At 36.3% G+C, this 27788-nt stretch overlaps 1 protein-coding gene across 1 annotated transcript; it reads right to left on the minus strand.

Moving 5' to 3' along the window:
* On the minus strand, positions 1-27788 carry LOC102596605 (serine/threonine-protein kinase EDR1). The gene is made up of 15 exons (XM_006360928.2): positions 27114-27788; positions 11002-11442; positions 9582-9685; positions 7856-8541; positions 7505-7720; positions 6186-6226; positions 2401-2469; positions 2211-2311; positions 1756-1834; positions 1563-1661; positions 1395-1463; positions 1166-1215; positions 890-1066; positions 667-778; positions 1-580 (listed from the first exon to the last, which is right to left on the minus strand). Exons 1-14 carry the CDS (start codon positions 27534-27536, stop codon positions 676-678), a joined length of 2658 nt encoding a protein of 885 aa, XP_006360990.1. The 5' UTR covers positions 27537-27788; the 3' UTR covers positions 1-580; positions 667-675.

A 27788-nucleotide genomic window follows, 5' to 3' on the forward strand; every position in this document is an offset into this window, starting at 1 on the left:
TGCAAAAGTGGTAGGGAGATTTTAGCAATGAGTTGAATCAGCAGGCATAAGGCTCCTTACTCAAGTTGGTGGTTCTACGTCTAGCAAATAAGTTTAGCACTGTACTTACTGTACACCGTATGTATTACTATACACAAAAATGTCTTCACTTCACTATATATATAAGCACAACAAAGAGAATGAAGATGGTAATGTAGGAAATTTTCCTCATTTCCATTTATTCTTCTGTTGGTACAACCTGCAGAGACCGACTGTTTACAATTGCTTCCTTCGACGACCTTCACAGAATTGAGATTTTTCTTCTGCTGCTCCTTTTTGGAACTCATTACATATCTCAATGGTACTGTGCATTCATCAGCCTAGAACTAACTAAAACTAAAAAGGATTTTTTTTTCTTTTTTCCTTTTACATAACTCAAGACTGGATACAACGATCACTATGACCTAATTTTCAACTACTGCACTTCGTGCAGCCATTGACTTGGAGATATCTGCTTGTTTCTGAATTGGTTGCGTTGAGTCCCCACTTCGAATGAACCAACTGCTTCCAATCCAGGGTTTTCTTGAGTGCTTCTTTGCATCTACAAGACTTTGCAATCAATTCTCAGTTGCTCTGGCACTTTGAGCCCAGCAACAAGCTTCTGTTATTATTACAACAATGCCTAACCTGTCAACCTTAATGCTGATTTGTACAAGTTTCAAATCCCTGGATATTAAGACGCTGAAGACGTTTAAGACGACTTATAATCTGCGCAAAAGAGGGGCGCACTTGGGGATCTCTGCAGAAAAAAAGGGTATTAACCATTTAAACAAAGACACATTCTTTTGGACATGAACACACTGGAAATCATTTGCACATGAAATTGTATCAAAGTTCAATAGATACATACTGATTCCAACATTCGCTTATAATCTCTGCAACTATGGGATCAACACTTGGAGGAATATCAAGGCGTCTACCCTGAAAACCAACAGCTCCAACAACTTGCATTGAGTTCATCCCTGTCCATGGCACTTGGAGAGTAGTTAACTCCCAGAGTATTACACCAAAACTGTACACATCAGATCTGCAAACCAGACAAACCAAACTCATCTAAGAAAATCCAAAACTAATAACCATAGCAAAGTTCAGCCTCAAGAACAGTATTAATAAAGAGTAAACTCACTTTTCATTGGATGGTTCATTCCTTAAAACTTCTGGTGCCATCCATTCAGCCTGCAATTAATGGAATACCATTAGAAAATTTGACGGTTTCAGATCTTATCTTTTTCTCAACCTATTTAGACCATAATCTTTGTTAGTTCTTGTTTTTGTTCTCAAAGGGTAGTGGACAGCAGGAAAGAGGCCTGGAAAGATGGCATAAACTGAGTCATAAAAAGTGAGCATGCAATCACCGTTCCAGCAGTTGACTTTGAAGAGAGAAATGTGTGGTGCTTCAAGCGAGACATCCCAAAATCACAAACCTTCAAGCATGGAAGAAGCATGGATTATTGGGGGATAAACAGCAGCTTACTTCTTACAAATTTTATAGGCTACTATTTCAAAATTCAAGTCAGACACACCTTAACAACCCAATTTTTATCAACCAGAAGATTCGGAGTCTTCAAATCTCGATGCACAATGATAGGGTTGCTTGTGTGCAAGTAATTCATTCCTTTGGCCTACAAGAAGTTGAGACATTAGCAAACAGAAAACTAAAACTGACAACAAACCCGTGAGGGGTGGGGGTGGGGCTGTTCAGCATCAAATAAATACCACATCAAGTGCCATCCGCATACGCTTTTTCTCCTCAATAAGGATGTTTGGACGATGCAGTAGTTTATATAAACCTCCCCTGCACCAAAACTACAGATATCAGATACACTTCAGCAGAGAAACACAAAATTGATATATTACTCAATAACAAATATACTATCAAATATCTCAGCATCAATGGAAATAGAGCTAGGAGGTATTTCAGATGAGATAGGAGTTTCTTGCACATTTTAAACTGTGTAACCATTTGCTCTCCCAAAAGAAAGATTTGAGAGAACACAAATGTAAAAGGTACAAACCACTACAAACCGACAACAATGCAGAATTTCCTGTCACACGAATGGTTTGAAATCCCATGAGCCAAAATTAGAAAGCCAAGACTAAACATTTAAGAAATGGGCAAACTTCCAAGTGTAGTATGTCAGTAGATGTGCATGTAGCAAAGAGTTGTCAACCTGGGAAGGAACTCGGTCAATATAGAGAGATTTGGGGGACGAGTTACAGCTCCCATGAATAGCACAACATTAGGATGTCTCAGCCTCAACATAATTTCAATCTGCAAAATGCAATACACACAAAGAGTTCTTAAAGTTCAGGAGAACTCATAGTACAGAGATATCATTATCATTGTCTATTACAACTTACTTCACATTTAAACTGTTCAAGGGCATCATTTGTTATATCCTGATTCATGAATTTCTTCACAGCAACTTCCTGCAATATAGAAAGATTCATTCCATTAAATTAAATTTACAGAAAAAGAGTGTTAGATAATTATACAATCACTACAGTAAACATTCCAGACCATTCTCATGCTACTGGCACAGACTACCGAGGTGCGGGATGCTAGTCTATTTCTTTCATTACTTTTATCAGTTCAAAGTAATGGATGGACAGTGAGTGATCAGCACATGTCAGTTTTCTAGGACACCACTAACCACTAACCAGAACAAAGATTTGACAAGATACCAGAGAACACAAAGACTAAAAAAACAAAAATCTCAGATAGGGCTAAAAATAAAATATAGAAAAAGTACCAGAAGTTGTCTATATTTCTGTAGGCATAAAAATCTCAGATAGGGCTAAAAGAATGCTAGAAAGCACGAAACCTAAAATAAATGTACTAACACGACCAAAGCATATTCCCAACTAATTCGATCACCTGTATAAATGCTTATTTTATCCGTTGTGCCCTAAGTTTCGCTAACTCTGCATGAGACTTCCAAAGAAAAATTATAGGTCGTTTAGATAACTTCCTTCCACATGATCTTAGTTAACACATTCACTTACCATGGTATTACATCTACGAGCCGGTGCATCTAGAGATTGACGCAGGACATCACCAAACTATCTCAAGCAACCTTTTATTTTATCTTTAGCGTGTGCTACTTGTACTTTTTGGCGAAGGTGGTATATTTTAATCTTGTCTAATCTTGTATGAGCATATGCATCTCCTAAACACTCATCTTACAGATATGTTGGACTTAAATGGCCCTACATTCACTCCCATATACATTGTTGGTCTTATAACTGTTCTATAGAACTTATCCTTCATTTTGGTAGGCATGCTTCCATCATATAACACCCCGGTAGCAAATTTGCATTTCAACCATCTGATTTGATTTTGTTTAACAACTTCATCTATCATTCCATTCTCGTGGAACGAACCAAGATATTTGAATTGTTTGCTTTTAGACAACCACAATCCCGTCTAATCTCACCTTAACTTCTCTTTTCTTATACTGACTAAACTTGTGGTGCATATATTTCGCTCTTACTATTTATCCTATAATAGGATATGTTGGGATGTGCTCCTAAGAAAAGACGTAGAATGAAATGAATGGTAAGGATATATATATAACAGATCCCAAATAGCTTGGGATTTGAAGAGTAGTTGTATTGGGCAAGTTCTCGATTAGATAGATAAGCTACTTCTAAATACTGTGTCATGATTAGAGAAAATCTAATTTCTTTGAAGAGTGAAAACCAAGATGTTGTCACCAATTTAGTAAAGAAATAACTTCTCCAAGAGTAGACGTGAAGTAAAGTAGAATAGATAAAACCAATATGTCAATCATATTGCCTCAAGTCTAGTTTTCTCATGAAAGAACATGACATAGAGGTTGATTGTGTTTTAAGAACAGAAAATTTTATCCGGATGAATTGCTTCTAGCTTCATCAAATTAAATGATCAACAAGTGGATTTTCTTACAAAAACAAAATTCCTCGAATTGAATACATTTGCAACACGTTTGGAGACTATGACAAAAATACTTCAAGGAGTGTTAAGATTATCACACGATTCATAATTTCATATTAATTTGATTAATTTACATTGATTAGGTTTAGTTTGATTGCTATAACTATGCCCAGCCTTTACCCAAAATTTGTAGTTCATTTACCCTTTATTCTTCATTATTCTCTCTGATTATTCACCATCTAATGAATTTAGTTTGAGGGCATAGTCTATTTGATTTGATTAAGTTTAATTTGGGGGGACTTGGCTAAAGGAATAGAAAAACCAAGACAATGGGATTTCCTTGCCATGGTTTCTAAACATAGTGTTTCATATGTTAATTCAATTTTTGGTTGTAACTACTTTACAATCTCTTCAATTTTAAGGATAATCAAAATAGCTCATACAATTAACGGAGAATTGGAGCGCATGGTCTGTGATTTTAAGATCAATGGAGAATGAAAGAAAATGGTTGAAACATCAAGCTGGGGGTAGATTGATTTGGTAAAGAGAGACCATCACTATTACATGTACACATATTTCTCGTTATGTGAGCATGTATATATGTATGTGTTTATATATGCATTCTTATCAAAAAAGGAAGTGTATAGGCAGAAGGAATACTTCGAAAACCCTTCAAACTTGCCAATAAATTTCATTCGGACACTCAAACTACGGCCTATTCCGATTGAGTACCCGAACACCTTTAGACAATTCCGGCTCAATTTTAGAAAAGCTTATGTGTGTTCGCAAGCACCCATTACATAGATAAGTTAACTAGTTGTATCTCACCTCCTTTGATTGTTCACATTAGATCAATAGGCCGTAAAACCTCATGCATGTTCCAACTAAGGTTGATGTCTATAATTAAAGGATGTGACATATTTATGTGATTAACTTATCTATGGAATGAGCACTCGAGAACAGGCGCAAAAGATTTTCCAAACTTTGAGCCAAAAGTGTCAAATAGAAATATTTAATCATGTGCAGGTGCTTAATAGGAACATGCCATCGTTTGAATGTCAAAATGAATTTTATTGGCAAGTTAAAGGGGTTGTCAGTGTTTTCTGCCAAGTGTATATGTCTTAAATCAGGAACAAAATGCTCAATTAGAATCTGGCTGAACCAATTTTAGATTTTGTCAGGTGCTTTAGTAAGGAGAGAAATAGGAAAGAGGACATAATGAAGTTCATGGGTGAGAGTTCGGTTGTAACTATAGTGACTATGGGAAGAAAGGAAATATCAGCTTATCTATTAAGCTACATACAGAGATCTAAGAGGAAAATCTTGTCTATACTATGCATAATATTATTTGAAATAGTTGCTTTGAGTTTACTTGAAGTTCAATGGCGCTTCTAAATTACCCTTGCCATCATCTTGTATTCCAAACATACTTTGTTCCAATTTATGTGACAGGATTCCCTTATTAATCAATTCTAAAAAAAATAGCACATTTCTATATTTGAAAGTAATTCAACTTTAAACTTCTCATTTTACTCTTAATGAGAAATGAGCTCTTCCTTAAAATGTTAGGGCATGTGTAAACCACAAGTTTCAAAAGTCTTACAGCTACACAAATGTTATGACTTGTGTAAAACCACAAGTTTCAAAAGTCTTCTTTTCTTTCAAACTTCATCCCGCGTCAAACTACGTCACATAAATTGGAATCAGGGAGAAATTTACAGGCACCAGTGCCACTAAAAGTAAAGTAGAGTGGAAACTTTTCTTATCCTTCCACTTGGAATCATGAGAACCACATCTGATCCAATGATTTCTCAATTTTTGCCTATTTTCATTTTGTCATTATCCTCTGTGAATGACATTTTTTGAAACAATTTTGATGAAAAGTGTAAGGTGCCTAAATATTTCGTCAAGTCATTTAGTATCTAGTGTGCACACACGCCTCTTATGATAAGAGAGTGTGCACACATCCAATAGTGTTAATAGCTCCTACGATTTCAGAATTCATGGAAAAGATTTGACACATAAAAGAAATATAAAATAATCTCTAATTTGAAAGAACCCTTCAGAAAATTAGAAAACTGATTCATGAAAAAAGACAAATCCATTTTGCTTTCTCTGGAAAATGGAGCACAGAAAATTGGTGACTTGTCAAACTTTAGAGCTAATGTGCTATGGTTCTTATTTCTACTCAGGGTAGACGAATAGATATTCAATCAGAAATAAGACTTACTGTGCCATTCCATTCTGCACGGTATACCTCGCCATATGACCCTGCAAAGTCAAATCAGTGTTATTATATTGAGCATCCAATCTTAATGATATTCTTCTTTTTACATTCACTTAAGCAAGAAAAAAACAACTAATTTACATGTTAAACTGCATTAATAAGGAACAAATAATCTGCTTCCTAAAAGTAAGTAAAAAGAAGGGAAGGGGGAAATATTTAGCAAAGCGCTAAAAGTCTCTAGTCAAACAATACTACTGGAGGCACTCACACAATTATACCTCTTCCAGAATTGGAGTATTTTGATAATTTTAAGAAAAGAAGGTACTATGATAACTTTTGGTAATATGATACTGAAAAGGCATTAATATGTTTCATAAGATAATAGTATTTTAATAAAGCTAGTACCAGGGAGATACTGCAAAGTACATAAAAGGAAATTACATCTTCAACAAAATATTCAGTTTAGAATGAAATCAACAAGCTGTGAGAACTCTCCAACATCTGTTCCTTACACAAAATATATAACAATTCCCTTTCCATAAAACGGTCAAAAGTTGGACAACTGAATTTGGGATGGCAGGAGTACTGTATTGTTCATGTGAAGAAAGGTAATGCATTCAGCCCTTTCCAATAGTTGGCACATCCATTAAATAAAAGGTCATATCATCTACCAATTCACCTTAACCCAATGTGCAAGCTACAATTTGCCAATGAATAATCACAATTAAACTAACACAGACCTAGTTCTGACAAGGAAAGAATCTAACAAATTTCATCTGAACACTTGTCATTTAGACCTTCTTATATTTTTTGAAACTAGTTGTAATTTAGACCTTATTATTCATATAAAATTAACACATGACTTATTAACAGGAATATTCACAAAAATTGGAGAATTTAAAATGACTAAGCCTGAAATCACAAACACTAGGGGGAAAAATGATTCAACTTTTTTTTGCTTATGACCTAGTTTAACAACATAATTAGAAGTGGCCTTTTTACAGGGCATAAAGTATGATTGTGCTCTATAATCTGAGAACACATTTCCGTAATGTGTACCTTGCATCATTCGGTAAGTAACTGCATATGAACTGTGAACTACATAATTTACGAATAACATACAGAACTATTCTGTCTGACTCTGCCTTTTTCTTCAATCATTTAACAACAAGATAGCAACATGTACCCATACGTTCACAACAGAAAGCCAAAAAGTGAAAGCTTATATTTGATTTAGATAAATATGCACAAACTTTTCTCCAATGTTGCCTCACCAATCTATGTCCGATCACAGAAGATGAACTTCAAGTACTGAGTCTTACCAATACCAATACGTTCACCAACATGGAGATTTTCCCATGGAATTTCCCACTCTGCCACTCCACGTAGCATTGGATCAAGCTGTTCTTTCTGCACCGCATAAGACTTAGACTGTATGCAAGTAACTATTTCCCTTGCTTTTGTAGCTGATTCTTTGTCTTTGTAAGTACAATCGTTATCTGAAATATTTCCAAACTTCTCCCTAAAGAATTTATCACCTTCATCAAGTAAAACAACTTTCAGATGTTCTTCTAAAAGATCAAGAAAATGGATAAATAAGAAATCCACACATTCTCCTTGACCAATTTGGATTGTTTCATTCGTTCTACATCTAACACGTGCAAAATTCTCACCTGAAGTATCATATAATGTATTGTCTCTCGGTGCAGCAACAGTATACTCCTGTTCACTTTTATAGGATATACTGTAAGGGAACTGCATCCCGGTGAAGGCTACAAGAGACTGCTTGTTAATTTCTGAACTTTGTCTAGTATCAACAGCCCTTTCCTCTGATAATTGATTTTTTCCAGCAACAACTCCTAAAACCAGATCTGATTGCAAATACATTTGACTCTCTGGAGAAACACCTAGGAGTTTAACTTCTGAGTTTTCTGCAAGACTGTTCACATTCTCGTAAGCTTCTCTAGCTTGCGTTATTTGTGCAATGGATGTGTTATCATGGGAAACTGCTGAAGCATCACATAATCTAGCCGACAATGGAAGGAGATTTCCAGAGTCATGCTCAAACTGGGTGCTTCCAGTTCTACCTGAACTATTTCCACAATTCCCCTTTGCTTCATTGTGGTAGAAAGCTGGTTCTTCCCTTGAAATCCATGTATTGGCAGTTCCATGAGCAGCAGTAACTGAACCTGATCCTGTCCCAGTTTGTGTGTCAAAAACAGGAAATGAAATGACAGTACCGCCAGAAGGAAGTGGTGTTACACTGTGCACATCTACTGCATAACTTTGTAATTGACCACTTGGTGCCTCAGTAGGAATCAGGGCACCTGGTGCACCCATTAAATCAATAATATATTCACTGCACAAAAAAATAATAATCAGTCAGGTCACTACTGGAAATTTCCTAAATTTTCATGGTTGTAATTCTACAGAAGAAGGTTAAAGAACTTAAATAGAAGATAAAGGCAAAAGATTGATAAACAGCAAATAACCTACATGAAACAGCAAGATTTAGACAACAAACTTTTGACTAAACTTGCAAGAGGAAAAACAGAAAACAGAGGGAAATTAAGAGTACTCTTTTTTATTTAGTATAAACAATACTATATTTTACAAAGACAAATATAAGTATGCCTTAACTTCATTTACTTGATAATTGAAGCATGAAAAAAATAAAAAGATATAACGGTTATTCTCGCTAAATAAAAAAAAAATGTTAGTAAATATAGCAGGCAGCATTCTCTGTGCAGAAAGCTCACCAAATTTGTATTAAAATCAAAAGCATATCTGCTCAAACAGAGTAAAAGAAGGGGGGGGGGGGGGGGGGGGGGGGGGGGTCTGAATATACAAAGTTGCAGTTATGGAACCATGATGTAGTGGGGAAACTAATTTGGGTAATCATACCTCAGAAAGAAGCTCTTCGAGTTAAGTGGCTACATGGAATCTAACTAAAAATGATGAATATTTCTAGGTACATACACCACCAAATGATAGTAGTGGGTACTGAAAGTCCCTAAATAAACTGAAACTAGGTATGGAAAATTGGTATCAACAGGATAGATACATTTTAACATTTGATGGAGGATATTAGATGAGTCAAAGTTGGGGAGAGGGGGTGCTGCATCTTTTTTGAAGCTAGCATTTACCCATCCAAAACCCTCAAACCTCACCCCTGCTCTACATGATTTTCGATAACTAGAAATATAGGGTGGAAAGATCTAAGAGAGAGAGAGAAGAGCCATCAGAAACTCAACAGCCACTACGAAGGATTTTATTAGAAATACTAATTTTGAGAAAGCAGAACTAAATTCACCTCTTTCAAAGATTTAAACACAAATCGATATTTTCAGCAAACACTATAAACATCCAGGAAAAATGTGCCACCAAAAGATTCTTTACCTTCCATTGTCAAATTTGATCAAATTAACTGCTCCGTCATCAGTGCCAGTGTAGTAACTTCCCTTAACTAGCTTGCATGGTAGGTTGATTCTATCAGCAAGTACCTATTCAGCAGAGTAAATGGTATGGTTAAAAGCATGAGTCTGGGAAGACTCTCAACAAAAATCAGAGAAAATGTTGTAGTCCTTTAGAAAAGAAACCAACTAAACAATAAACTGGTGTAAAAGAGAAAGTCAATCATCCACTCTTGGAAATCAGAGATTTTCCGTATTTTCCATTCGGTTAGAAAAGGACTAAATATAGCTTAAAATGATAGAATTAGCACTGCCTTCTCATTTTGAATAAGATGCCAGATGCCCTTATACTAGAGCATGGATTCCACTGCTGAACATTGAAAGACAGGCAAAGATCTATCTGAAGAATAAATGACCGGAGAAATAAGACGTTCCTGAAGTCTCTTAATAAATGTTCATCTTCCAATACCATAAACTCAAAACACATCAATTGGCCACAACCTTACTCACTCGTCTCGAAGAGAATTCCATGTCTGATCACACTTCCTTTCCACAAGCCTATCACCTCCGCATCAAAACCAGATCTAACACTAAAATCACGCGATGACACCTAAACTCGCACCCACGCAGGACCAACCGCAAGTCATTACAATGAAAGAGAGAACAGAGTGAAGTGATAAGAATTAGATTGGACCAAGGACGCACGATAGAGAATCAAGTAATAAAGATCTTTCCTAAAAGTCACCATAGCCTCTCCAAGATAAGTACAGACGTCTCCGTACCGATCCTCGAGATGCTACTTAGACTTGGCTTGTACACGTGAGACCCATGAACCTGGGGCTCTGACACCATTTTTGTCACATCCCAAAATCCAGATGTGATGGCACGTGTCCATTTCCCACCGAACACCTCAGCCTAACCCAACCACAACGATAGAGAAGTAGAAATACGAGAATAAAAGATACTCCCTGTGTCCCAATTTATATGACTTACTTTCCTTTTTAGTCAGTCCCAAAAAGAATGACACATTTCTATTTTAAGTAACAATTTGCCTATAAAATGTCTTTTTTACCCTTAATGAAATGATTTTCAACCACACAAATTTCTATCATTCATTTTGGACCACAAGTTTTAAAAGTCTTTCCATTTTTCTTAAAGTTTGTGCCAAATCAAAGTACATCATATAAAATGGGACGGAGGGAGTAAGTGTTACTTGGTAGTTACAGATGATAAAAATGAGGAAGTTAGCCAGGAAATACTTCACTACTGAATACTTCATGATAATGAGTATCAATCATTTGATACTAGAACCCAAAAAAAAGAATAGTATGTTTTATCCTAAAGCAAGCTAATTATCCATATCAATCTAGTAAAGAAATGTAAGGAGAGATTGAAGCTCTTGTCACCTTAAAGAGTAAGGCCCTATGTCGAGAATGTCCAATATCAAGACAGCCAAGGGGAAGAATGATAGAGTTTAATGAAATTCTTAGCTCATAACTCCTTGCAGTCCACCTCTTTGACATTTCTTCTGCATCATTAACAGGACCTCCCATCCTATTAACAACAAGGTCAGCGATTTTCTCAACTAAAAAGCTTGTAACCGGGACCTTCTTTAAAGCTCGGCATTCCCGGGACATGAAGTACACTCTCTCCTCAAGCTGCCGCAGTTCCATATCAGCTGCACGGTTTACTAAGATAACTTCATAAGCAACATTATCCAAAACCGAAACTGCTTTTAGATCCACTAACAAAGGCATCTTTCCCTGAATCGCCGCACTGGAATTAATTCCATAAACATCATAGAATCCATCCATCACTTTCTCATCATAATTTACGACATTATAGTTCTGCATTAACACCAGGTAGAAGGCTTAGAACCAATTCAAACTTCAGATGCAAAACTTAAGCAAGGAACACAGGAAACAAAGCACTAAATAGAGACAACCCAAAGTCTGCAGTCTGCTAAAAGTAACTAACTGTTTATACACACAATGCGGTAAATTAATGTATATAATTACTTTTATAGTACTGCCTTTGTCAATGTTGGATGTTCTAATTCAATGGGAATTAGGATCAAGGTAAGGACTACATTTTAAAGTGCACTTGCATCCAATAGTGATGATGTTTAATTTCTTGGAGTATTTTAATCCATAATAATTTCAACATTAGTCCAATCCTACCTTTCACTAATATAACAGAACACTATAGCATAGAACATGAGAAAATTTCCATTCTAAGAAAGTGAAAAAAACATTTCTTCTATGGGATGTTACAAGTGGGGAAATTTTCACCTGATAAACTGGGAGACTGTCATGGCATCAAAATGTCGGGGAATACTTGGGATTAAAGATGTAAAGGTCCTTAACAGGGTGCTATCAGTGGTTATGGAGATTTGGAGTAAAGGAGAATACTTTTAGAGGGAAGTGATTGAGGAGAAATATAGAGCACTGGAAGGAGAATGCAGGACTAAAAATGCAACACTTAATGTCAGCTTTAGAGAAATATCTTGAAGGGGGGGGATTTGATGGGAATGTGTCATGCAGGATAGGTGATAGGAGTAGGGTAAATTTTGAGGTCACAAGTGATGTGAGAACAACACTTTTAGTATCATCTTTCCAAATATGTACAGATTTCATGCCAAAAGGAGATGACAATCCAAGGGACGCGAAGGCTACAAGGTAGATAAGTTCATTGGCTTTGAGGTTCATGAGGAACTTGCGAGATTAGGAGATGGCAAAATTCTAACGTTGAATTGGATTACTTCACAAACAAAATATTATACAGGCTAATCATGATGCATGGAGATGGAGGACAGAGAATAATGACATATTTTCTTTTAAGTCCAATTATGAGAAGCTTTTGGGCAGGTAAGAGTTGGCATACTGAGAAAAGGGTACTTTTTCACTTGGCTAGCCGTGAGGAGGTGATCTTGACGGCTGAGAACTCGCGGAAGAGGAGATTACATACATCAGTAGATACTTCATGAGTAAAAGCTCCAGAAAAGACATGAATCACATCCTATTACATTATCGGATAGTCTTACTTGTGGTGTGAAATACTGATATGAGTTGGTCTTCAATGAGTGATATTAGGCACGGTTAAATATGCAAATATTTAACTAGACCCTTAAGAGAGGAAAGAGAAAACATGAAGCATGGGGTGTTGCGCCATTAGCACAAATGTGGAAGATATGAAGAGAGAAAAATAGAAGAGCTTTCAATAAGTAGAGAAGAATTATGTAAGCTTGAGGAATAACCTCTATCTTTTACTGCCTCCTCAAATTTTTTGTCTTAGTTTTACACAGCACAAAGTTTTAGAAAAATAAAAGGCTTTTGAATCTTGTGGTCTTAAACTAAAGATGTGCGTACAACAACAACATAACCAGTCCAATCCCACAAGTGCGGTCTTGGGAAGGTACAGTGTACGCATACCTTACCTCTACCTCGTGGAGGTAGAGAGACTATTTTCAAAGACCCTCGCCTTAAGTGCAACAAATCCAAACAGTTATGAAAAAAAAATACGACACTGAAGAGAACATGACAATTGATAAGGAAAGCAGTACAAAGCATTCAGAAAAAAGAATAATAACAACGACGGAATAAAGCGGTAACTAAAACACAACAGACAACAAATGGTAGTAGATATCAAAAGCAAGAGACTACTTGTTTATGACTAATACTACAACAAACACGGTGCTACCGGACTCCCACCAAGCCTAATTGCGCCAAAAAGCAAGACAAAACTCAACCACCTACTAACCTTATACCTAATTCGTGACTCTCATACCCTTCTATCTAAGGTCATGTCCTCGGTAAGTTGAAGTTGCATCATGTTATCTCTAATCAACTCTCCCCAATACTTCTTCGGCCTACCTCTACCTCTCCTCATACCCACTATATGAAACCTCTCGCACCTCCTCACGGGGGGTCTACACATCTCCTCTTCACATGCCCAAACTATCTCACTACGGAGGTCATTCCCACCTTGTCTCGGATATCCTCATTCCTAATCCTATCTCTTCTAGTATGTCCACACATCCATCTCTTCAACTAGTATCTTCTGAACATGAAAGTTCTTGATTGACCAGCACTCCGTCCACACAACAAAGTCTATCTAACCACCACTTGTAGAACTTACCTTTAAGTTTCGGTGGTACAATTTTATCAAACAGAAGATGTGTGTAATGAACCAAAATACCCTTTGAATCATGTGGTCTTAAATATGTCATATAGGATGTTGGGTGTAAAGAGCTACTAAATATAGAAAGTGCCATTCTTTTTTAAACGGCCTAAAAAGGAAAGTAAGACAAACTAATTGAAATAGAGGGAGTATTTCTTTTTGGTGCACCCACGAGGTCCCTATATATGTACAAAAAATCAAGCGTTGTTTTTAGAAATCATATCTTTTTTTTTTTGTAAAGTTGTTGAGCGTTGTTTGGAGAGAGAGAAAGAGAAGAGCATTTGAAGGGGTTGCACAAGATATTGTAAAGCTGGAAAATAGTCTTTTGTTCTAGTTTGTTTTTGGTGTTCCTATGAGAACCCGGTTTGTATAGAAGATTGGGTCTCCTTTTTTGATATAGGTTTTCTTTTTTAGTATCTTTTAGTATACGGCTCGTATACAGAGTTTTCCCCTACTATGAATTTTGGTTATGTCTTTTGGGCTTACTGATGCCCCAGCTGCTTTTATGAGCCTGATAAATGGGATCTTTTAAACCGTATTTGGATTTGTTTGTGATAATTTTTATTAATGATATATTGGTATATTTGAGGAGTAAGGAGGATCATAAGAATCATTTGAGCATTGTTTCGGGGTTGTTGAAAAGAAATTTTTTCCGAAGTTCTCAAAATGTGAGTTTTGGTGGTAAGATGCATCCTTCTTGGGGCATGTGGTTACGAAGGAATGGATAATGATTGATCCACAGAAAGTGGAGGCAGTAAAGAGTTGGGACTGTTTTTTGTGATTAATTTGCTTCTATTGCTTCCTAGCTGACTCGTTTGACTCAGAAAGAAGTGTTGTTTCCGTGGTCTGATGAGTGAGAGGAGAGCTTTCTAAATCTCATGACTCCACTGACTACGGCTCCCATCTTAGCATTGACTATGGAGGGTACAAATTTTGTTGTTTATTATGATGCTTCACGTTTTGTTTAGGTGATATTTTGATCATGACTTCGAGTTGGGAGCAGTAGTGTTTGCTCTAAAGATTTGGAGACACTACCTTTATGGTTTCTGTTATGAGGTATTTACGGATTACTGTAGTTTGCAACATTTATTTACTTAGAGAGACTTTAACTTAAGGCAGCAGAGGTGGATGAAGTTGCTCAAGGATTATGATGTCACCATTTTATATTATCTGGGTAAGGCCAATGTAGTAGTTGATGCTCTGAGTAAGAAGTCCGAGAGAATAGGTAGTCTAGCTTGTTTGGAGGTTACAAAGCATCCATTGACTAGGGAGGTTCAAACTTTGTTGGTCCATTTGAGATTCTTAGACGTGTGGGGGAGGTAGCCTATGAATTGGATTTGCCTCCAGGTTTGTTGGGAGTTCACCGGTATTTCATGTTTCTATGTTGAAAAAGTATCATGGTGATGGTAATTATATTATTTGTTGGGATTTAGTCTTGTTTAAGGAAAAGTTGTCTTATGAAGAATAGCCAGTGATTATCTTAGATAGAGAGGTCTGTAAGCTGAGGTCCAGAGATATTGCATCCATGAAGGTCTAGTGGAAGGACCATCCCGTGGAATAGGCCACTTATGAGACTGAATCAGACATTCATAGTAAATATCCCAAACTTTTCACTGAGTTGGGTAATTCTTTCCTTATTCCCTTTCTTGTCCGTTCGGGGACAACGATTGTTTAATTGGTATCTTATGTAACGACCCATCTAATCGTTATAGAGGTTGAGACCATAGTACCCTTGTTAGAGTCCACATAATGAAATGAGCTAATAAGAACTCAAAGATCGGGAGGTTTAAAACTGAAAACTCTTGTTTAATTGTGATGAATTGTGGTTGTTGTGTTCCGTTAAGAGGTGACCTAGTAATTGAGACCTCTGCAAGAGATTTTGAGGCTACAAGTGAGTTCGTAGCAGACATTTGTAGTGGTTGTTGCGTTTGGTTTGTGTCGTGATGTCTTATAGTTGAGAGTTGTGTTGTGAGATGGTGTTTATCTCAATTTTCATCTAGTTTCAAGGTAAGGGAGAGGGGTGTAACACCCCGTATTCGAAAAAGGGCAACATGGCAATTTTCAGGGATTTCAGGTGCCAACCATGAGGGCCAACCACGACCCGTGGATAGGACCACGGATCGTGGGTATGGTCCGTGGACTGGGCACCCATAGTCTCCTAAGAACCATGAAACCACGGCCTGACCAACGGACCGTCGGTCAGACCAAGATCTGTGGTTGGGGGCCCATGGTTCAAAGGCCAAAATCCAGCTCTCTAATTCGAACGATGGACCACCAGGACGGGCCATAGGTCAGTCCACAGTTCGTCGATTAGGGTCGTAGATGGTGGGTCGGCAGTTAAGTTTAGGGGTAGTTGGGTCTTTTCCTAATTAGTCTAGCCTAATACTACGTCGTTTTACCCTCACTAAGACCCCTATATAAGTATTTTAACCCCCAAATTTCCCAATAGAAATCATTCTCTCAATTCACCAAAAAGAAGAACTCTCCAAAATATTTCTCTCTAGAACTTAAAGAAGAAGAAGGGTTCAACCTAGGGTTTCAAGTCAAGTCTCAATTCCTCCATTGAAGATAAGCAATTGGCTTAGACGTATGATGGTTTTCATCCATGGATTCCTTCTATTCATGGAGTTCCCAAATTCTCCAATTTTCAAAGATTAGAATTCCCCAATTGAGTTTCTTCAATTACCATGGGTTCTTTTGATTATTGATTTACATGATTGAATTATGATCTCTTATGCATGATGAAATACTATGATTTTATGATGTTTTCCCATGAACCCATGTAAATCCCATATTTTCCAATTATGATGATGTGATGTGGGATTTTGAAGTATGAAAGAGGAGATTATGAAATTATCATGTTCTTATGAAATCTATGTAAATGCTTTAAGGATGCTTTGAGAGTGAAGTATCAATGATGATGTTAATGTTGTGTTGTTGAAAGGATTTTCTCATAAACACATGAAAGCATGATTGTGAAAGTTTTTCTCACAGAGTAAGGATTCTAAGGTTGAAAGGTCTTTTCACCTAATTGAATCAATGATAAGGAGCTATCCTAATGAAACCTAGCTTGGATTGGATATTAAATTGTACCTTCCCATTGATGACTTATGACTTAGCTTGGATTGGCAAGATGACGTGCCCTTCCATAGATAATAAGAACAAGAAATGACTATTATGTGGGATTTATACTTAGCACCGAGATGATATTGAGATGGAGGCTCTCCCGTTAGTAGAGGCCGGGTTTCAAAAGCAATCTCCTTATCCCTTACCTATGTGCCCGCCCCCATAGGATGATTGTCTAGATAGACATTAGCTAGTGGATCCACTTAAGCTAGAAGTTTATGGTCCTTACCATGGCAAGTAGGACAACCCTTTCGGTGTGGGAGACACCGAGGATCATGTTATAGCTCACATGGTCTCTATGTCGGTTAAGGCCTAAGTTGCGCGGACTCTTCAATTTCGATGCTGCACCCGTGTCGGATTCTCCAAAAATACACTACTTTTGGTGAATTCGACACGCACCCCTTGACATTATTGAAGAGTCCGAGCAACATGGTTAAGGCTAATTCCCCACAGGAATAATGAACTAAGGTTACTTCAAGAAGTATCTCATATGTGTTCAAAGGTTTTAAAGAATGTTAGCTTGCATTGACCATGTTTTATGAAGCATGTTTCTAACCCTTTTATATCATGTTTTAGCTTGGTCAATTGCATGTCATGAAATGTCCCCTTTTTAGAATGATTTAAATGTTTTATGCATGGCTATCATACTTGGTACATTGTTTTGTACTAACGCATACTCTTGCCTACATTTTTCCCAAATGTAGGGTCCAATATTCAGGGTTCTCAGTTTCGTGGCTAGAGGTTGACTTGGTTGATTTTCGAGCTTGGTGAGTCCTCATGCTTCGAGGACGGACTTTCATTGATTAGTTTATTTCTTGTATTTCAGTTTTGAACATGATGTATGGGCTAGGCCCAATTTCATTCTATTGTATTAGATGGCTATTGAGACAAGTGTTTTAGACTTCTACTTTTCTTCTATAAACTATTGGACTTGAAATGTGTTTTAAATCTCTTATCTTCTATTTCTTATGTTATGAATGTTAAGTGGCTTATATGGGGTTCTCGGGGTCTTATACGCGATGTTACATCTAGGGTGTACCCCTGGGTCGTGACAGAGGGGGTTCTGCTGCAGTGGTAGGGTTTTCGCTGTAGCTAAACCGTCGTAGTAGGCAGGGACTCAATGTAGAATGGGTGAGCTATATTGCCACAACTCACCATAGTGGGGCAATGGTCATCATAACGAGGCAGTGGTCGCCATAGCGGGTCCACTATAGTGAAGAAGTGGACGTTGTGGCAGACGAAACGAGGCAGAATAGGCGCTAAAGTTAGTTAATTCAAGTCTCTCCTTCATAACTTAAAGAACTTGTCCCAAAAACCCTATAGAGACAATTTTTCCAATGCTAGGGCTATTTTCTTCTTCGAGGTAAGTCTACTTCGTCAACTATTCCACCTAGTGATTCATTAACGTCCTAGAATTGAAAATGGTGATTTAAATGGTGGATTATGGGTTGGAACCCTAGAGTTCATAAATATTGTGGGAAAACCTATGGGTTGACGTAATTAGTGTATATTTTGCTTCTAAGTTGTTAATTAACACTTCTTAGGATGGAATTGATGCTCTAATATGTGTTTATGATGTTGTAGGGACCTAGAGTCCAATAGACAAGGATCCTTAGCATGAAAACCACTCTAAAGGGGTTAATAGAGTAGAAACTCCATGAAATAGGCTAATATGATCATTGGAAAACTAGTGTATGATGAATTAACCCATGGGTAACGTGTTAAACCTTGAGAAAGAGTAGAATTAAGTAGGTTTGAATTTCCAAAGCTATTGTTAGAAGAATAGATGATTGAATATTCTTGTATTTGCTTGTTTTAAATTTGAGCATTCTGAGGCATTAAGGAAAGGGAAGGCTCACATGAAATAACTTGCTTGTTCAGGTTCTTCAGTTGAGGTAGGTTATGGTTTATTTGCAATTAGACTTTGATTAGTCGCTTGTATGCGTTGTGAGTCGATAAAGCATGTTTGATTGGTCTTCATACAGTCTTTGGTTGATATTTGTTGGTTTGACAATGCTTGTATGAATAAGTTGTTAAATTGTTGAAGCATATCTTTAAATGACATTGTGATGCACTTGTGATATTCATTTTGTACTTGTCGTTATCTTGAGAGATAATTGAGCAAAGAACATAGTGAGATATCTTTAGGTTTAAAGAATATATATGAGTGGCTCGAGTTCAATATGAGCTTACGCACAAGCAGTTGTATGATGGATTGGGTACTATGCATGTACGGTACATGGACACCTAAGGTCCCCTACAGGTCATGGACAGTTGGGCAAGATTAAAGTCCCTTATCATGTGTGTACAGATGAGTGACAATTGTGAGTGTTGTATATGGCACTGCGTGAGACTGATGAGATACAGAGGCTGAACAGATGTGGATTAGTTTGGATATAATTCCATGATTGTGTGTGACTACTTTATATTTGCAGAGTTTTGTGATAACTATTATATGTATTTTGGTGACTTATATGTCCAGTGATTGTTTGACATTGATATGTTGGGAATGAGGTTATTTACAGTGTTGACTACTTGAATTACTGAGTTATTGATCAAGTGTTGTTGTACATGTCCACTCATTTTGTTGGTTTATTAGTATATACTTGTTACTAACCCGAGTCGGCCTATGATGCCTACTAGTACATAATGTTTGTATTGATTCTACTCCTGCACTTTTCTTTTAAGTGCAGTTTATGACCCATTATCTTCTATGTGCCCCTATATCTAGCACAATAGTGTTTCCTGTTAGAATAGAAATACTTGTATACAATCCTAACTAGAATAGGAATAGGAATAAGAATAGGAATCCTAGTTGGAAAAGGATTCCAATGTAGTGTCTATAAATAGGTCTCAATGTAATAATATAGATACACAATTCAATAATATATTTATCACATGGTATCAGAGCAATGGTGAGAAAATTCAATCAGTCGTCACTGTGCAATTTTCCGGTGACCTAAATTGTTGTCCCAGAAAAAAAAATATCAGCAATTATTCTGGCGATTTTTTTTTTTCCAGCAGTTTTTTTTCCCAGTGGGGTTGCCTCTTGATTCCAAGGCTGACCATATAATTTTTTTTCCTGATTCCGACCAGTTTTTGGCGGCTAGATTTATTTTTTTCCGGCAGTCAGATCTTTTCAGCAGTCAGATTCTGACCCAAAATTTCTATTTTATTTCCAGCAGTCAGATTCTGGCCCCAAATTTTTATTTTATTTCCAGCAGTCAGATCTAATTATTATTATTTTATTTTTTTGTGAGAATATTCTAATATCACAATATGTCGTTCGGGATTGATATTTTTGGCTCCAAAAATATAGGAAGTTCCAGTGCTATGATCACTTCAGAACCATTAATGGGAAGCTCAAACTATTTAGCTTGGGCTTCTTCAATTGAGTTGTGGTGCAAGGGTCAAGGCGTCCAAGATCACTTGACCTACAATGCTTGTGTGGTAGATGAAAAGGCAAAGGCTAGTGAGGCAGATGATAAAGCCAAAGCACAATGGGAGAAGGTTGATGCTCAATTATGTAGTCTCCTATGGCATAGGATCTATTGATTCCAAGTTAATGCCCTTGTTTCGCCCATCCCAGACATGTTATTTAGTTAGGGAAAAGGCACGTACTTTATATACTAATGATATATCTCGATTCTATGATGTGATATCTAGAATAACCAACTTAAAGAAACAAGAATCCAATATGTCTACGTCACTCTATGGTCTAAAACAATCTCCTCGAGCCTGGTTTGGAAAGTTTAGCAAAGTAATTCAGGAGTTCGGCATGACTCGTAGTGGAGCTGATCACTCTGTGTTTTATCGGCATTCTGCACCAAATCAGTGTATTTATTTGGTTGTTTATGTTGATGATATTGTTATCACTGGCAATGATCAAGATGATATCACAAATTTGAAGTAACATCTCTTTAAGCATTTTCAGACTAAAGACCTTGGCAGACTGAAGTATTTTCTAGGTATTGAGGTTGCTCAGTCTAGATCAGGTATTGTTATTTCTCAACGCAAGTATGCCTTATACATTCTTGAGGAGACAGGAATGATGGGATGTAGACCCATTGACACTCCTATGGATCTGAATGTTAAACTCCTTTCAGGACAGGGGGAGCCACTTAGTAATCCTGAAAGGTATAGACGGCTGGTTGGAAAGTTAGACTATCTCACAGTGACTAGACCTGACATCTCTTTTCCTGTGAGTGTTGTAAGTCAGTTTATGACTTCCCCTTGTGATAGTCATTGGGAAGTAATTGTTCATATTCTACGATATATAAAGTCAGCTCTCGGTAAAGGACTACTTTTTGAGGATCAAGGCCATGAGCATATCACTGGATATACAGACGCTGATGGGGCAGGATCACCCTCTGATAGACGTTCGACATCCGGATATTGTGTTTTAGTAGGAGGTAATTTGGTGTCGTGGAAGAGTAAGAAACAGAGTGTGGTTGCTCGATCTAGTGCAGAATCAGAATATCGAGCAATGGCGACAGCAACTTGTGAGCTAGTTTGGATCAAACAGTTGTTGGGAGAGCGAAAATTTGGCGAAATCGGTTAAATGGAACTTGTGTGTGATAATCAAACGGCTCTTCATATCGCATCAAATCCAGTGTTTCATGAAAGGACTAAGCACATTGAGATTGACTGTCACTTTGTCAGAGAAAAGATACTCTCGGGAGATATTGTTACGAAATTTGTGAAGTCAAATGATCAGCTTGCAGATATCTTCACCAAGTCCCTCACAAGTCCTCGTATTAATTACATCTGTAACAAGCTAGGTACATATGATTTGTATGCACCAGCTTGAGGGGGAGTGTTAGAATAGAAATAAGTATTTCCTACTTAGAATAGGAATAGGAATAGGAATAAGAATAGGAATCCTAGTTGGAAAAGGATTCCAATGTAGTGTCTATAAATAGGGTCTCAATGCAACAATTTAGATACACAATTCAATAATATTTTTACCTAAACTGGAAACCTAGTTTCAAGATAGCAATAATCTTGGACATTGTAGCTTTCAAAGTCAAAATCAAAGAAGTGATTGATTCTAGCTTGAATGGCTATGTGCCTTACTATCTAAACTACTCGTTCCTCTAAGTTGCTTCACTTCACCCACATGAAGTGAAACTCCCACTTCACATCGATTCATCGCTTTAAGTGACTGACTGACTGACTGTTTTTACTAATGCCGGTGCTTGTACTGAAGTTTTGGAATTTTGGCTACCTGAAGCTTTATGTTGGTCTATAAATATAGAACATTCTTTATGTTTCAGTGAATTGGATTACAAAGAGAAGATGGAAACTGCTAGCATAAGTAGTTTATTTTATCTTGGTTGAACTTTATTGACACATTTCAGGTGGTACGGTACCATTCCCTTGTAATAGACCCGAAATCACTTCCAATCTTGTGGTGAAATACACGCACTTGACACGTGTATTTCACCATTTAATAAAAAAAAATTAAAAAAAGGTTCTCTTCCTTCCTCTTCCTTTCTTCCCCAATCATTTCTTCAACCCTAACTATAATAAACACCATTTTTTACCTCAATAAATTTATATATCTCTAACAATTTATAAAAACAAAAATTCAAGTAACCTTTTCATCTACTCCGAATCTCTAGAGCTTAGAAGATAGCGTATCTAATCAAATCTTTCATCCAATCAATTCAACAATTTTTCCAGATTTTTTTACATTTTGTTTGATTTATTTCCTTGGACAATTTCAGATACATATTAAATGGGTCATGAACATTCGAGATCAGATTCATCGCCTGAAGATTCCGTCGACAACTCAAAATCATCGCGGATGAGAAGACCAATTTGAGACCAATTTGAGAAACCTCTCTCTCTTCCCCATTCTTTATTCTTTCTCCCTCTAAAATTTTTATGATTAATTTATAATTTGAGTTTTCTATTTTGATTCTTCATGGGTTTTAGGAGAACATGTAGGATTTTTCTTTTAAAATGTAGAAGAAATTGTTTTGTTTTAGTTCCTTTTAATAAGTTTGAAAATACTTTTTAAATATACAATTACTTCACTTTGATTTTGTTACTCTCGAGTCCATGACTTTAAAAAAATTAATTGATGGGTATGTTTTTTTTTAAAAAAAAAATTAACTTGTTAGATATGTTTTAAATAAGTCTATTGAAAAATTATTTATTCATAAAATGCATTAATTGTTGATAATTTTTATACCATACATCCATTGAAAAAAACTTCAACAATGATAATGGTGAAAAATGTATAGTTGTATAGATAAATAAGAAGAAAGAAAGAGAAAGAAAAAAGAAAATTAGAAAAAAAAATGGAAATTAAAAACAATATAAGGCAACTCACTCTCACAAAGAGAGTGAAATACACTCTCTATGTCAACTCAGCACTTAAGGGGTTATTTATTCCATTGTAAAGTAGTTCAGGGGGTAATATGACTCCCGCGAAGAATAGGTGTGTTGTTGGAAATCCGATAATAGATTGGGGGGTCATTTGGCCATTTTCTCCTTAAATGTATGTAACGAGATCCCAATGGCTTAATGCATTAAAGGGAGATATCAGACTTTTGTAGAGCGCGGTCACTTGAAATAGCTAGTTTAGCCTAAAGATTTGGAGGAAAGAGTAAATCGCAACTAGTAAGACCTACCGTTCATCAACTATATAAGAAGCACTATCCCATAAATTAATTACTTTATTAATTTTGAAAGCTCAAAAATAGTACCCCCTAAGCAACTCTTAGAATGACAAGACCTCCTATGCAAAAGGTCATACATAGAAAATTTTATTTTAATTTCTAGTGCTCACATGTAATGACACAATTTTTACCTGCAAGCGCCAACATTTACGATATCCATCAATCGTAAACTTAAGTGAATAGGAAGATTAAGTACATCAACGTGCACCAAACCTGACACTTACATCTATGTAGATATTACAAATTGGGGTCCCAAGGATCTGATTGAAGATGTTTGAGATTATTTCAGATTATCACTGCCTAAACCGATCCCAAATAGTGAGAAGTAAACCAGTCTTAGGGTTGGGTAACTTTTCAAAAAAAAAAAAAAGTCTTAGGGTTGGGTAATATGCTTTAATGTTCAGAAATTTGAGTTTCAATCAAATTGAATCAAATAAACCTACATTACAAAATTCGTTGCTCCTAATAATCAAGGCCAAAACAACAAAGGTAGAAAACACCATTTTCTTAAGATAACTAAGTCAAACCCACATGAAGCAACAAGTAAAAGCTAAACACAAATACCTACTAAAACTTCTTTTCTTGAGAACACATACCTACTAAAACTTCTTTTTTTTGAGAAAGGATACGTACTAAAACTTCTATTATCTTAATAACACCTAATTAAGATAGTGCAGAGAAAGAGAACACATCTATTTTGTTATTGCACTGATGTGTTGTTACTACAGATGAAGAAGAATGTAATTCAATTTGACCTCCAAGCTTATATTGTTAATTGTTATAAAGGAACTATTTGATAAAACTAAAATTTCAAAGTCCAACCTCTGAAAGTTGATATTTGTTTATTTTTTTAAGAAAAGGTCAATGTTTGTTTGGGTAACTTCTCAAAAAAAAGTCTTAGGGTTGGGTAATATGTTTTAATGTTCAGAAATTTGAGTTTCAATCAGATTGAATCAAATAAACCTACATTATAAAATTCATTTCGCCTAATAGTCCAAGATAAAACAACGAAGGTAGAAAACTTCGTTTTCTGAAGATAACTAAGTCAAACCCATATGAAGCAACTAATAGCTAAAACACAAACACCTACTAAAAATTCTATTATCTAATAACACCTAATTAAGACGGTGCAGCAAGAGAGAGAGAACACATCTATTTGTTACTGCACTGATGTGTTGTTACTACATATGACGAAGAATGCAATTCAATTTGACCTCCAAGCTTATATTGTTAATTGTTATAGAGGAACTATTTGATAAAACTAAAATTTCGAAGTCTAACGTCTTAAGGTTGATATCTATTTTATTTTTTTAAGAAATGGTTGATGTTTATTAAACTGAATAATTCAGCTGAAACATTAAGATGCATTGTCTGAACAATACTTTTGAATGTATGACTTAGTTTTTTCCTTCTATGTACAGAAGAAGGAAACTCGAAACCAAAACAGTAAATTATGTTGAATTCTTAGTATCTGACATACCTATAAGCTTTTATATAATTATATCTTTTCAAAGGGAGCATTAAAGGAGTCCTAAGCAGCTGGAATAGAGATGGAAATGCTTCTGATAAGGAGAAGAAATGGAAACTTGTCCCAGCATGTATTTGGTGGACAATTTGGACAGAGAGAAACAACGGGAGTTTTGAAAATGGGCAGAATAGCTTACAGAAGAACAAGATGAATTGCTTAGCTCTTTTCTATTTTTGGTGTAAACAAGATATATTAACTAGGGAAGAAGACATCTTTGATGTGCTAGATTGCTTATAGGTAGCAGTTTAGATTAAGACTGTTTTACACTGTAAGTTGTAATACTTTTGAAGGGGAACTGCACTTTTGTTGTAATATACATGTGGATATATAGACTAAAGTTACCAGTTTAAAAAAAAACAATATTTTTGTATTAATAACCTATCATATTACTTGTTAAAGACATGTTATATCGATAGAAATGGTTATTTTTAATTTTAGTTATGAATCAAATTGTTTTCACTTCAAATTTGTAAAGCATTTTAAGTGGAATATATTGCATCCAACTTTAAGTTCCAAATAGGGTTAGTGCACCCAAGGGTGTGACCTAGTGGTCTATAGGGTGAGTTGAGAATCATGAGGTATCAGGTTCAAATCCCAACAAAGATTAAAAAAAAACACTAAATGATTTATTTCCCTCTGTCGTATCCTTGATGGACAGAGCTAGCGGGTACTTGTGGAAGGTGGCATGTATCCCGTGGAATTAGTCGAAGTGCACGCAAGCTGACCCGAACACCACGATTATCAAAAAAAAAGTTCCAAATACAGTTAAATAGACAACTTGTGATAGTGAAGCAGCTAGAAATTAGATACTTGTTGTTTTATTGCTTAATTAACATTTAAGGGAAAGTTTTTACTTTATCAATTAAGTATCCGAGTCCAGCCAAAAAAAAGTAAGAGTCGTGCACAGATGGAGGTTCTCATTAATGGATCAATAAAGTACAAATGTAGGTGGAAGGATAGCGGTCCAATTAACACGACGACGGTTACAAGATAGAGCATTTATAGTGAGGTAATCTAAAACTTAAACATAACAAGATCCCAACTGAGTGACACATTAAAAGATATCTAACTTTTGGAGAGTGGAGTCACTTGAAACAGCTGGCTTAACCAAACGGCGTTGGAGGAAAGCGAATAATAGCAATTAGTATGAGCCCATAGTTCATAGTTGGAACTTGTACTCATTGTATTCATATAAAGAATATTAAAATGATTTTATATGTAGATGATTATCAGAGAAAAATAGAACGAATTAAAAAGTTTTTAGACAAAGACACGTATACAAACCAAAATTTAGATGTCGTTTCTGTAATGTAGGTTAAAACTGTTCTAGCTGTATTCCCCAGGGTCGATAGGATTGATGATTACGTCATACATCAAAGTGAACACAAAGAACATGAGTAAGGTGGAGATGAGGACTGTGTATACTCACAAATTTACAATGAACTGAATAGATGCCTACTTACAATTTTAAGCAAATTTAATTGACTCTCAAGTTCAAATATCTGAGCTTATAGCTTGATCCCAGTACAAGAGGCTTATGATTTAAATATGGAAGTACGCCTATACAATAACAACATACCAGTGAAATCCCACAAGAACTAAAACTAAATATAAAACTAAAAACTGTAATCACATAGAAGCACAAGTGGCAGTTCGATATAACCGAGGTGTATAACCAAATAGTATTAGTGGGAGTCTTTCATACATAGGAGTTCATTCCAATCACACTATTCCCCTTACCTAGTCAGTTGTCCACCATACAACCAAAAAAACAAAGGTCAAGCAGTCCAATTTTAACATAATTTATTGGCAAATTAGGATAATTTGAAGCAGAGTTTCAGTATTTTTCCATGTAAAGTATCAGAACAAGTAAATTCCTCAATGTAGCATCAATAAGCAAAAAAATGGAAATTAAACCTAAATTGAGAATTTGCAAAAGCAATTAAGAAAAAAACAATCAAAATATTAAATAATCAGAAGGGGGATTCGAATATACCCAATAACGAAGTGAAAGGAACTCCACAGGATTTTCCAAAGGCGAACATCCTAAACTTATCTCTTGGGCTGCTTTGATCTGGGCCGTTTCCGGATCTTCACGAGAATCTGGGTCAGAAACACTGATCGCCAAAGCCAATTGAACCTGAAACTCCTCCTCAAAGTAATTAAAATCAGCAGAATCAGAAGCCGAAGCCGAATTCATCTCAGGGACTCTGGGCAATGCTGCTGATGCCGGCGTCGTTTGAGGAGACAAAGATGAAGTTGACCCAGATTGTTCAAACCGGTTAGTTTGCTGATTCGGATCAAGTACAGGAAGTGGTTGATGAGTAGGAGAGGTGTGATGAGGGGCAAGGTGAGGAGGATTATCGGCCACACCACCGCCGATATGAAGTTTCCTGAGTAAATGCTTCATTTTGGACATGGTGAAGTATCATGGAAGGGAGAGAATGAAAAAAGACTCAATATTTGTGAGAGAATTTGGGGATACGGGCAAAGAGGGTGGGTATAAAAAGGGGGGTGGGGAGGGGGGCGATGGAAGGGGGAAGAAGGAAGATTCGGTTAACTTTGTACAGTTCTTGCCTTCTTGGTTGCTAGTACAAAACTCTTAACTCTTCTTCTTCAAGCTAAGGAGAGAGAGAAAAAGGGGAAAAGGGATGGTGGTGGAATTAAATTA

The sequence above is a fragment of the Solanum tuberosum genome, unplaced genomic scaffold, assembly GCF_000226075.1.
Source record: "Solanum tuberosum cultivar DM 1-3 516 R44 unplaced genomic scaffold, SolTub_3.0 scf00342, whole genome shotgun sequence".
Taxonomy (NCBI): domain Eukaryota; kingdom Viridiplantae; phylum Streptophyta; class Magnoliopsida; order Solanales; family Solanaceae; genus Solanum; species Solanum tuberosum.